Genomic DNA, 11,361 nt, shown 5'->3' on the forward strand with positions numbered 1-11,361 from the left:
GGGAGAGGAAGGGGGAGTTGTTAGGGTTGGTTCCTGGCAGCTGCTGAGAAGCCAACGCACAGGTAGAAAGGTGTGATCACACATGGGCGAGTCAAGAGCTAAAGCCATTAGCTGTGGCTGTGTATGGTGAGTAGGGGGTGAGTGGGGGTCTTGTGTGGCATGCTGAGGAGGCTGGAGTCACCCCGAAGGCTGCAGGAGCCACCAACAGATTCTAAGCTGAGGAGAGACCCGCCGATGTCATTCTGGGCCTTCAAAGGCCACTCTGGCTGTGGGACTGGAGGGGGGCCCTGAGGGAAGTCTGTTGAGAGAAGTTGAGACACCAGGTAGGAGCGATGTGCAGTGATCGATACAAGAATTGACATGGGCTCAGATCAGGATGGGGTTCACACCCAGAGGGAGACAACCAGTAGACCCGAGGAGCATCAGGGATGGAGAATCCAAAGGACTCGGGACCCCACTAGACCCCCAGGAGGAGGAGCCAAGGCTGAGCCCTCAGGACACTGGGTATGTGATGGTGTGTTGATCAGAACAGAGAACACGGGTGGAATTATCAAGGTCTGTGCAATGTGGTGTCCGTGGCAAGATGCTCAGTCCCGCCTAAGGTTCTGGGGGCCGGGAGGGGCCTGGGATGAGCACTTGGAAGGCACTGTCTCCAGATGTCTGGAGTCACAGGAGCACATGCAGTCTCCTGGGGAGGGAGCACCAGATAGAGGGCAGAGGGGATGGCACTGGGGACGCTGCACAGCTGAGGGGAAGAGGCATGAAAAGGGCGGTCACGAGGCCAAGGGAGGGAACAGAGGCTGCCATAGGTGTTCTCAGCCCATTAGAGGCCAGGCAGGCTAGGAGCTGGGGGGGCCACTGGGTAAGGCCCTAAGGTAAGGCCATGCCCCAGGGTCCCCAGTACCTGCTGGGTCCCCAACAGATGTGCACTGAGGGAGGCCCAGAGGGCGGGGCACCTGGGTGCAGCTGTAGCCGGTGGAGGGGTGCCCACTGACCCCCTCTCTGGGTCTCTCCTGGGGTCTCAAGGAAGGGAGCAGGACTCCAGGTTTCAGACCCCCCAGCCCTGGAGGGGAAGTACGTGGGCCTACAGTGGTGACCAGATCCCAGGACGATGCTGGGCACTGACCGGTGGGAGGGCCTTCCTCAGGCCTTTCCTAGGGGTGTCCCAGGAGAGCTGCAGCCTCCGGCTCAGGAACACCTAGGGCAGAGGAGCCTGGGTATCCGCTGAGAGACAGTGCCACCTAGTGGGGAGGAGGTGCTCACGCCAAGCCCATCGCTCCCATGGTTCCAGGCTTGGGGCTCATTCCTGGGGGTCCCTATACCCTGCCCTGGGTCAGGCTGGCAGGTAACAATCCAGGGCTTTTGGCCTCTGGCAGCTGGGCACTTGCAGCACAAGCTGAGGTCAGCTCTACCTGCAGAGAATTTTAGCAGAGATGCGTCAGGCCCCATGGTGCGGGTAGAAACGGGGGTTCAGTCCTCAGACCTGCACGCCCACAGCGGGACTGTGATTTTGTTCTTGTTGCATGTTTGCTGGTAGTGGCTTTAGGCTCCCACAGAGAATAGCAATGTGTTTATGAAGCTCTTCCAGGCATGGCACTCCAGCCTTCTCCAGCTCCTAGTCCACAGCATTCTCAGGGCCTCCGGCAGCGCGGGTCTCCCTGTGTGGCTCAGGCCTTGACAGCCAGGTCGGAGGTGACCACGTGGAGGTGAGGGGCAGGCCACAGGGTGCCCCAGCGGCAGAGAACCACTCCTGCCACCCCCTGCCCAGTGATTCCTCCCCAGTTCAAGGAGGCCCCTCCCCAGAGAAAACAGTGTCTGTGGACACTACTAGTCCAGGAGGGCCCGGACTCCACAGCCCTCATGGCTGGCTCCAGTCCCACCCATAGCTGGCTCCTGGCAGCTCAGCAATTTCAGGGTCAGGTCAACAGCTAAGTGCGGTCACTGACCCTCTTCCACCGCTTGGCGGAGCTCATTTTTCTTCTCAACTGCTGATTCAGCAAGGCAAGATACAGAGTTCTCCTAAAAGTCTTTTTTAAGAACTTTTCCTTCTTACAAAGAAACATATGTAACAATGTTTAAAAGTCTCTTATGTAAGTCCTACCCCCAACATTTTAGATTGACAGCCTGGCATCTACCCTTCAGCTTTTTTTTCTGTAACATATACAGTGTGTGTATGTGTGTGTGTGTGTGGGGGTGCCATTGCTATCTTCTACACTGACATATGGTTTCTACATTTTGATTTGTCTTTTGATTTTTTTTCCACAAAGCATGTCCCACAAGAGGCTTTCTTACTACCCTACTCAAATTCAAGCTGACTTGGCAACTTAAGAGGAGTGGGGTAGAAGGTGAGTCCCCAGGGACTCAGAAGCCTGAGGGTTTCAGGCAGATGCAAACCCGGAGCCAGGGGAGAGGGGCGCATGCTGGGAGCCCAGGCGAGCCCTGGAGGAGAAGGACCCCTCCAAAGCTGACGCCACACAGAACAGGCTGCTGCGCAACACGGTGGGCACGCCTGGCAGGCACGCCCAGGCAGGCCGCACATGGTATGAGGCTGTCCCAGAGAGCTGCCTGAGCCACTGGAGTGCCTGGAAGATTTCTGCTGAGTTGCGTGCACAAGCCAGGTCACACCTAGCGTCAGCTCTTGGGAATCAGCCCCTGCGCCAGGGCAGAGCCCTGGGACACCCAAAAGAACAAGGGCTGGCTGGTAATCTGGGCCAGGTCCACTCCCCTCCCCGCCACCTCACGGCACAGTGAGCACACCCATCAGCACTCTGTTCCTGGGAGCCCGCTCGGGTCTGGACATGCCACAAGGTGCGATATTTTATGGCCGATAATTCCAAGGAAGCATACAGAGAAGGAAAGGAAAGGAGACGCTGGTCAAAATATGGGGTCTCGGGTTCAGGATAAGCCTCCTGGAGAGGGGGAGCCTGGGTAGCTGCCAAGGGATGAGAGCGGTCCAGCAGCCTCATCGGTGACGGGTGACAGGACAGAAGTGGAGAGCTCCTCAGTTACAGTCTGCATCCTGGAACTCCCAGTAACTGGCTGCGGGACTAAACGCAAAGACTGACTTCTTCCAAACCCACTCCCTCGCCTGTCGAGTGGAAGTAACGCAAAGAGTGGCCATCCACAGTGAAATGACATAATGTAGATCAGGTGCTAGCACAGTGCCAGCCACACAGTGAACTCAAATGTCACCCATTACCAGGATGACTGCTTGCGGCCACTCAAAGGATACAACTCCCTCAGGACGAAGAGGCATCAGGCCTCTGGGGCACAGCCAGGACCACCCAAACCACAGTATGTGTCCTGTGTCCAGGCCAACAGTGACAGTGCTGTCCTAGCACACAGGGCACTTCACTCTCCTGGCAGGGTGCTGGGTAGGCAGGGGTCAGGCTAAAGGTTAAGGAAATGTAACTCCTGGGCCCCTGTAGTACTGAGGGGCCCAGACGCCTCCACCTCTTGCCTTCTCCTGGTCTAGAGGGGGATCCCATCATCTGCTGGGTAGGGTGCTTGGCTTCTACCAGAGAAGGAGACAGGGTCAGGCAGGCAGCTCCAGAGGCTCCTGGGCTCGGCCTGTGGGTGGAGGGAGCTGCAGCCTCTCCAGGTCTGATGGACCACCCACCAAGGAGGGCTGGGGCTTTACTTTCTAAAGGAATCGTGAGTCAGTGTCCCGGGAAGGGCCTGAACGACTGCCCTGCCCTGACTTACCCTGGTCGATGGAGTGCGGTGGCAGCTGGCTGAGCTGGCTGTTGACCACCCCTGCGTAGGTGCGCAGGAATTCCTCCTCGCTGGCCGTCAGCTGCAGGGTGAGAGCCGTGGTGAGGGGCAGCATGTTCCTGCTACCCGAGAGGCACCTGCACCCCCAGAGGCTCTGCCCAGGCCTGCTTGATTCCTGGGTGGTGCTTCTGTTTCTGAGGTTTGACCCTTTTAGGTCCCAAGCAAGCACAGCCCCTCCCAATTGCTCCCACTCCGAACTCAGTTCATGGGGGCGGCCAGCCTTGCTGCACTCAAATCGATTCTGAGATCAGAGTTCAGGCTAGTGAGGGTCAGTGAAAGACACAGTCCTGCTGGAAAGCTGATGGCAGATTCCCTCTCCCTCTCTGCTCAGAAACACCCCTGCACCTGCATGTCCGCTGCCCCCTCAGTGCCCAGCTGTCCAGTGGCCCCTTGGACATATGCTGGGGGAGAAGATCGGGGTTCAGGAGGCAGAAGGAAAGGAAGGTCGGCCTTTAGGCCCTCGCCCCCCCAGGCCCTAACACACCTGGGTAGGAAGACTGCCCAGCGATGCCCCCAGAACTAGATGTGCTGGACTCTTCATCTGGAGGCCTGAAGGAGCCCTGGGCCGAACCACAGACCCTCGGCCTCCATCAGGGTGGTAGGTCCTCCCAGGGCCCGTGCCCGGCTCCCACAGCACTCACATTTGACCCCATTTTCCTCAGCATGAGCAGCACTCGGACCTTCTGCTGAATGTACATCTCCTCCGGACTCTTCCCGGGCGCTCCTTCACGGTTCATCCCCCTGGCCCACTCTGGGGACTCCTGCAGAGCCAGAAGCAATGTTGGGGGGGTGGTCAGGACGGGACATACTGGGACAGCGATACCTGATGGGTGACCCACGCTCATCCCAAGTCACCCCTTTCCACCTGCCGCCTCATTTCTAAGAACATGGGGGCGAGTTGCTGGGTTCATCCCTCACCCCAGTGGCTGGACTAAGCGTCCCTGGACTAGAGTGGGTGCTGCTGGGTCGGCCTGCCTGCTGCCTCTGTGCACAGAGCTACTGGCCCAGGGAGACTGAGCTGCCCCAGTCCGCTGGCCAGCTCCACCGCCAATCACCCTGCTGCAGTGCTCTTGCTACAAGCTACAGGACACACAGTGCGTGAAGCCCCACACGTCCCAGGTTTTCAGAGCAGGCAACTCGCACAGGGAGCAAAAGTGACAGGATCAGAGGCAGCTGGTTGGGGCTTTTGGCTCAAGAACACTTGAGACCAGTGCCCAGCCCCCAAACACCAAGACAGCTCCTTCTGCAAAAGCCCCTGACAAGTTCAAGAGGCCAGCTCCTGGGCTGGGCTCCAAGGAGTCCCTCGATGGGAGAGGTTGGCCCAGGGCTGTGGGGCTTGCTGCTGCCACCCTTGCAGACCCACCCCATTTGTTAGAGGGAGGCTCCCACAGGCCGCCAGGAAGGCCAGCAGCTGGGTCCAGGTCTCAGCTACCTGACCTGCAGGAAGGCCCCAGGAGAGAAGCCCAGAGCTCCCTCCCTCCAGGAGGAGCGGAGAAGAGGAAGCCGGGTGTGGAGGGGCTTGGGTTACACACTTGTAACTCCTGGATGAGTCAGAAATAACGCAGCAGCTGGTGGGGTGGAGTCTCACTTATCAGTCCTAGCGCCAAGGAGCTGTGCTTGGAGAACCAGAGAACCGGGCTGGCGGGCCAAGGGCACTCCTCATGCCATCCATCCCTTTGGGGCCAGCAAGCCCTGGACTAGCAGGCTTGCCCAGGTACAGCGGCTCTCCCAGGCACAGCAGCCTGCCACACAAAAGGCAGACTCAAATGTGCCAGAGCCTGGGCAGCAGCCTCCCTGTAGGCATCTGCCAACTGCTCATTCTTAGGGGCCCTCGCCCTAAAAGTCACACAATAGGCTAAACTGGCCAGTTGGGGCTAATGTGGCAGCTGTCTGCTTGATGCAGCACAGGTCTCCTTCCAGCACCTTCCTTTCCACTTCTAAAGCCCCAAACTCCCTAACTCTGCTGTCCACTCCCCTTCCACCTTCTCCAGGGCTCAGAAAAGGGTCTATGTGACAACTGGGAGCTGAGAAAGAGGAGTAACCCACCTCAAGAATGGTCTCTGAAGAGAGGCAGCCCCAGCCAGCCCCCAGAGCCGGGTGCACCCCAGCATATAGACAGCCCTAACTTCCTGCACGACTGAGCAGTGAGCTCCGTTCTGAGGCATCACGTCTCACGCTGACCTGTTCTCACTTGCTCCACCTCATCAGGGCCACGTGTGCTTTGTTCAGCCTATCCTCCCAAAGCCCTGCACAGCCGGCCTGTGGCTGGATTCCCCAAGGCCATGTGGCATGAGTCCTGCACCCCAGCCTTGAGCGTGGACAGTGTTGTCTCTACCCCTTCCTGACAGTCATACAACCTGGACTACTACAGGCCTCCTCATGATGCCCCCACTTCCTTTCTTGTCCTTTTCTCTATACAGGAGCCAGAATTATCTTTTAACAACCCAGAACAGATGACATCCCTCTCTGCTTAAACCCACCTGAGACGCCTCAGTCTTCGCCAGGACGCTGTGAAGCCTGGCATGATCAGCCCTGCCCCTCTCTGCCCCTGCCCTTCCTCTTCCTGCTCCTCTGGCTCCGCCTTCCTAGCCCCAGCCCATTCCTAGAACATGCCGAGAAGCTCTTTCCCCAGAAGCCTTTGCCCCGGGTGACCCTTCAGCCTAGACCTGGAAGCCTTCCCTGACAGCAACCCCAAGTGGGTTCTGCCCACCTGCCCCGTCCCTTCCGGTCAGGTGGGCCTGGCTCACTGTCCAGCCTTTCTGAAGGTGCTCTGTCGGAGAACTAGCTCACCGCCTCTTGCCCCTGCCCTACTTCAGGACAGGACCCCGTGTGCTTTGCTCAGCATATCCTCTCAAAGACCAGCACTTGCCAGGTGCTTCATAAACACTGCTCATAATAGCCTTTACAATAAACTGAAAAAAATGCAATAAAAAACACTGCCTGGCTGGCAGAATGGACTAGCGAGACAGCCTGTGGTGTGGAAGCTTTCTCGCTCTCCAACAGCCACATCCACTTCAGGCCAAATGTCACCATGTTAAAAAAGACCAAAGTACCTAAACCCAGTCTCCCATAACCAAAGTTAGCTTTTCCAGAGGACTCTCATTTCCAAAGCAGTGTGCCTGGGGCTATTGTGTTCTCCAAAGAACATATGAAGCCAGGCTTGGTGGCTCAACCTGTAATCCTGCACTTTGGGAGGCTGAGGTGAGTGGATTGCCTGAGCCTGCGAGTTCGAGACCCGCCTGGGTAACTTGGAGAGACCTCATCTCTACAATAAATAAAAAGAAAATCAGCCGGGCGTGGTAGTGCGTGCCTGTAATTTCGGCTACTCGGAAGGCTGAGGTGGAAGGATCGCTGGAGCCCAGCAGGTTAAGGCTGCGGTGCCGGGAGCGGCCACTGCACTCCAGTCTGGGCGACAGAGTGAGACTCCAACTCAAAAAAAAAAAAGAACATATGAAATCCTCCATAAAACCTTCAAGCTGGGAGTTAGGGCTTCCAGGAGTGAACATCTTCCAATTCTGCCCTGTGCCCAAGGGCTGCTTTTCAGTTTGCCATCTCCTGTTGAAAGACGGGATTGCACAAGGGACTGGCCGCTAGGTGTCGCCACACCCAAAAGCACCAGAGCTGCAGCAGGTGCCCCGCCCGCCAGTGGCCCCGACCGCTCATGGAGGGCTTCTGACTATTCATGCAGGCCAGTCCTCAGCCAATGTGGAAAACAGATCGCGCCTGCTCTGAGTATCCTCAGCCCATCCAGTCCTAGGGCCCAGGGCATAATCTATTCGTTCATTCAGAGCCAACCTTCCCCAGGCAAGGATGGGTGTCTGGTTCTGCTGGCATATCCCGAGGACCCAGTGGCCCTGGCGCACAGTAAGTGCTTACTGGAGGAATGTCTGTTCTGCATCACAGAATCATCTTGCATGGGGCATGTTTTGTAGTTTTGCTCTGTCCAACAATCCTACCCTTACACTCTAGATTGGTGCCATCTTGCCATCTTTGCTGTTCCACCCTCACTGTTCCCAGGGACACCACATCATGTGACTACTGGGGGCTAACGGCTGCCCAGCCAAGGGCCTCAAAGGGTCTTTGGAGTTAGGTTGCTCCCATAGCAACACGTTTCCCTGGCAGAGACTGTTTCTGAAGCTGACTCTTCTTGCTTCAGAGAAGACGCCTGACTTGTCATTTCTAAAAGTCCTGATCATCTGATATTTTATGAACTCTAGTTTGAGCTGAGCCCGCTGAGCCCACCCTGTTGCCTAACAGAGTGGGAAGGCCTGGGGCTGGATCTGGGGCAGAATGTGGCCAGGAGCACACGTTCGCCCTTCACGTTCCAACCCAAATGCACGAGAAACATCACGGCTGGCTTTCGTAATCTGTCTTGCAGTGAGGGTGCCAATGTGAAGAAAATTACTAATAGAGAGAGCAAATCATATCAACCCAAATAGCATGGCATTTCAGTCACCGGTGTGCTACAAGTATATTAAAGTGCTTGGGTTTGTTGCCTATACAAACAAATGTGCTATTAAATTTTCATCACAATTTTGACAAGCATCAGATTAACGTCACCTGAGAATTCCTATCCCCCCCTCCCCCGTAGGGATCAAAAACTGGTCTCCATTAAAATGTATTTAAATTACATAAGCTCAAACTGCAACTAAATTAGCCACACTAATTATTCATCCGGTCCTTGGATGTGAGAACCAAACATAACAATGCTCCTCAGTTATGGTCTCTTGGCTCTCCCCATGAACATCCCATGACCTAAATGGGGCAGCGCTTCTGCTCCAAATCCTAAGACAATTTCTCAGTGTGAGTTGCCCAAGTCAGAGACGAGCCAAACAAGGAAAATGGAAAGAAACAAGAGGCAACTAGCAATTATCCAAGAGAACGGTGAGGGGCCAGGTCTGTGGTTAGATGTTCTGTGGTAGCAACCACACATTACACAAAAAGTGGGCGCTCTTCCAGAAAATGACATCTGATTGGGGCAAAGACAATGAAGAGACACTGAGGCGCATACACTCACTTCCAACACAGAGACGCACTCCTGCCATATACACACACATGCACGCACGCACGCACGCACTGCTGTTGGTTCTGAGCCCGCCTCCCTGTTGAAGGAATTTTGGCTGGTCAGGAAAGAATGGTGAGGAAGTGGCTTCCTACCACTGTGACAGGCCCATACCAAGTGAGCACTGGCCTTGGCCTTGGCCTCAGGCTGCATGGCGTGCTTTGGGAGACATCGGGGGCATCTGCAAGAGGCACCCTCAGATGCCTGCGAGGACCTAATCTCAACTGCCACGTGACCTCCAGCTTTTAAGAAGCTGATCTCACAAGAAAAATGAGGAGATAGTGCAGGAAGGACCCAGACAACAACACTGCTGACTATTACACGCAGCAGATGGAGGCCAGGAGGCTGCATCCACTCACATGGGTCTCCATCTGGGAAATGCAATCCATTCTGATAAAGAGCTTTGAAAGTGACTTCCCTTTGACAGGCACGAGTGGCCCTGAAAACAAACAGCCACCTGCATTCATTTTTATTTATAAACTTGAAGTTAATGCTGTTTGAACACCCACTTTTATCTAAATTATCTTATTCCCAGGGTGGTCTTGCACCTGCTAGGAAAAAAATATCAAGAAAGCTTAGGGTGGGCCAGGCAGCAAGCCAAGTCCTTAACCTACACAAGCCACCTCTAGCCCCTGCATCACAGAACTTGTCTTTTGTTCATTATAAAATGCATTGTTGGCTGGGCATGGTGGCTTACACCTGTGATCCCAGCACTTTGGGTGGCCGCAGGGGGAGGATTGCTTGAGCCCAGGAGTTCCAGACCAGCATAGGCAACATAGTGAGATCTTGTCTCTACAAAAAATAAAAAAATTAGCTGGGCATGGTGGCATGTGCTTGTAGTCCCAGCTACTTGGGAGGCTGAGGTGGAAGGATTGCCTGAGCCCAGGAGGTCAAGGTGAGCCGTGATTGTGCCACTGCACCAGCCTGGGTGACAGAGTGAGCCCCAGACTCAAAAAGAAAAAAAATCACATCGTGATAGATTTTAAATACATTTTAAATGTACATTTAAATTTTCATGACATTTACATTGCACAAAAATGCAACGCCATAGGACTGGTGATTCATAGCTTATATAAAACATTAATTCAGAGTCTGCACATGTCTTAGCCTAAAAGAAATCAGCAGTCTCTAACATTTCGCCGCAGAACCCACACACCTGAAGAGATGAGCATTCGTAGCACCCATGATGAGAGTGAAAGAGATGCACTAACTTCAGGGTCAGGCCTGGTGCCTGGTGTCCATGGCCACCCCTCACCCGCCACCCAACACTCTTCTACAGCCACAAGAGAGTCCTCTCCCTCGGGTCCTTACCTGCTTCTGGAAATTAACTTCAGGCAAACAGATGCTCAACTGTGAGGGGAGGGCTGTGGCCAGGGAGAAATAGGAAGGTGCCGCCCTGTGGAGACACAGAACACCGGTCATGGGAGGAGGCGGGAGGACCCCAGGGCTGTCAGGGCTGGGCCTTCAGCACATGCCCCACGCCCAGGGACGCTCGGCCGCCAGCACGGGAAGATCATGGAGCTGGGCCCTCCTGCAGTCCAGAAATACCTGTGTGTCTGGCAAGCCCAGGAAACCGGCACCCACACCTGTGGGCTAAGGTGCTGATGGCAGCTACGCTGGCCTGTCATTTCCGGCTGAAGCAGGTCAGCTTGCTGACACCACACACCCTCCCCATCAGGTTAGTCACCAAGGCTAATTGAGAGGCTGGGTACAGAGATGTCCTGGTCCAGAATGAATCACTTGGGGACAGTTGATGGGGCAGGTTCCGTACCTGCCCAGGATGACATCCCACCCAAAAATCCAACACGACAGCAGGGTGCAGGAAGCTCGACACACCACATCCTCCATGCCAGACAGTGCAGGTGTGGCATCAGTGTGCCTGGTGAACATCTGCAGTTGTACGTGTAAATATCCACCAACAAGGACACATGCTACACACACACATAAGGCACATCAAGGCTTATTCACAGACGTGGGCCTGGCCCACACGCGCCTGCCAGGAATCAGAGAGCACTGTCTTCTCTTCCGTCCCACCCCCCAGTCTCATGGCTCAGGTCACACACACAGTCTACACTCGTGCAGAAACATGGACTGGCAAGGGGTAGGAGAGGCATGAGGGGGCCCCCAGAAACCTGCTCCATGGGGGCACACAGACCATGAGCCTTGCATCCCCCAGAGCTCCTGGCCTAAAGGTGGGCTCCCAGTCCTGTGGTAGAGAGAGGTCAGAGGACAGCACTTTGAGAAACTAGTTCTTTTTCTTTTTTTGAGTCAGAATCTCACTCTGTTGCCCAGGCTGGAGTGCAGTGGCATGATCATGGCTCACCACAGACTTAACCTCCTAAGCTCAGGTGATTCTTCTCTCAGACTCCCAAGTAGCTATAGGTGCACACCAACACACCCAGCTAATTTTTCATTTTTTTGTAGAGACAAGGTCTTGCTATGATCTGAGGCTAGTCTCAGTCTCCCAAAGTGCTGGGATTACAGGCATGAGCCACTACGTCAGGCTTTGATAAACCAGTTCTGAG

The 11,361-nt window shown here is 55.2% G+C and overlaps 1 protein-coding gene across 1 annotated transcript in view; it reads right to left on the reverse strand.

Moving 5' to 3' along the window:
- CTNNBIP1 (catenin beta interacting protein 1) overlaps nucleotides 1–10,415 on the reverse strand; it is a 22,880-nt gene extending 12,465 nt beyond the window's left edge. Inside the window, exons 1-4 of the mRNA XM_008048144.2 lie at nucleotides 10,385–10,415; nucleotides 10,148–10,232; nucleotides 4,416–4,535; nucleotides 3,706–3,796 (exon numbers count right to left, since the gene is read on the reverse strand). Coding sequence (XP_008046335.1) covers nucleotides 3,706–3,796; nucleotides 4,416–4,511 — 187 coding nt within the window. The 5' untranslated portion in view covers nucleotides 4,512–4,535; nucleotides 10,148–10,232; nucleotides 10,385–10,415. The remainder of the gene's footprint in view (nucleotides 1–3,705; nucleotides 3,797–4,415; nucleotides 4,536–10,147; nucleotides 10,233–10,384) is intronic.
- Between the last annotated feature and the right edge of the window lie 946 nt (nucleotides 10,416–11,361).

This window comes from Carlito syrichta, unplaced genomic scaffold, assembly GCF_000164805.1.
Source record: "Carlito syrichta isolate Samal-C Ts95f unplaced genomic scaffold, Tarsius_syrichta-2.0.1 Scaffold120599, whole genome shotgun sequence".
In the NCBI taxonomy this organism is placed as follows: domain Eukaryota; kingdom Metazoa; phylum Chordata; class Mammalia; order Primates; family Tarsiidae; genus Carlito; species Carlito syrichta.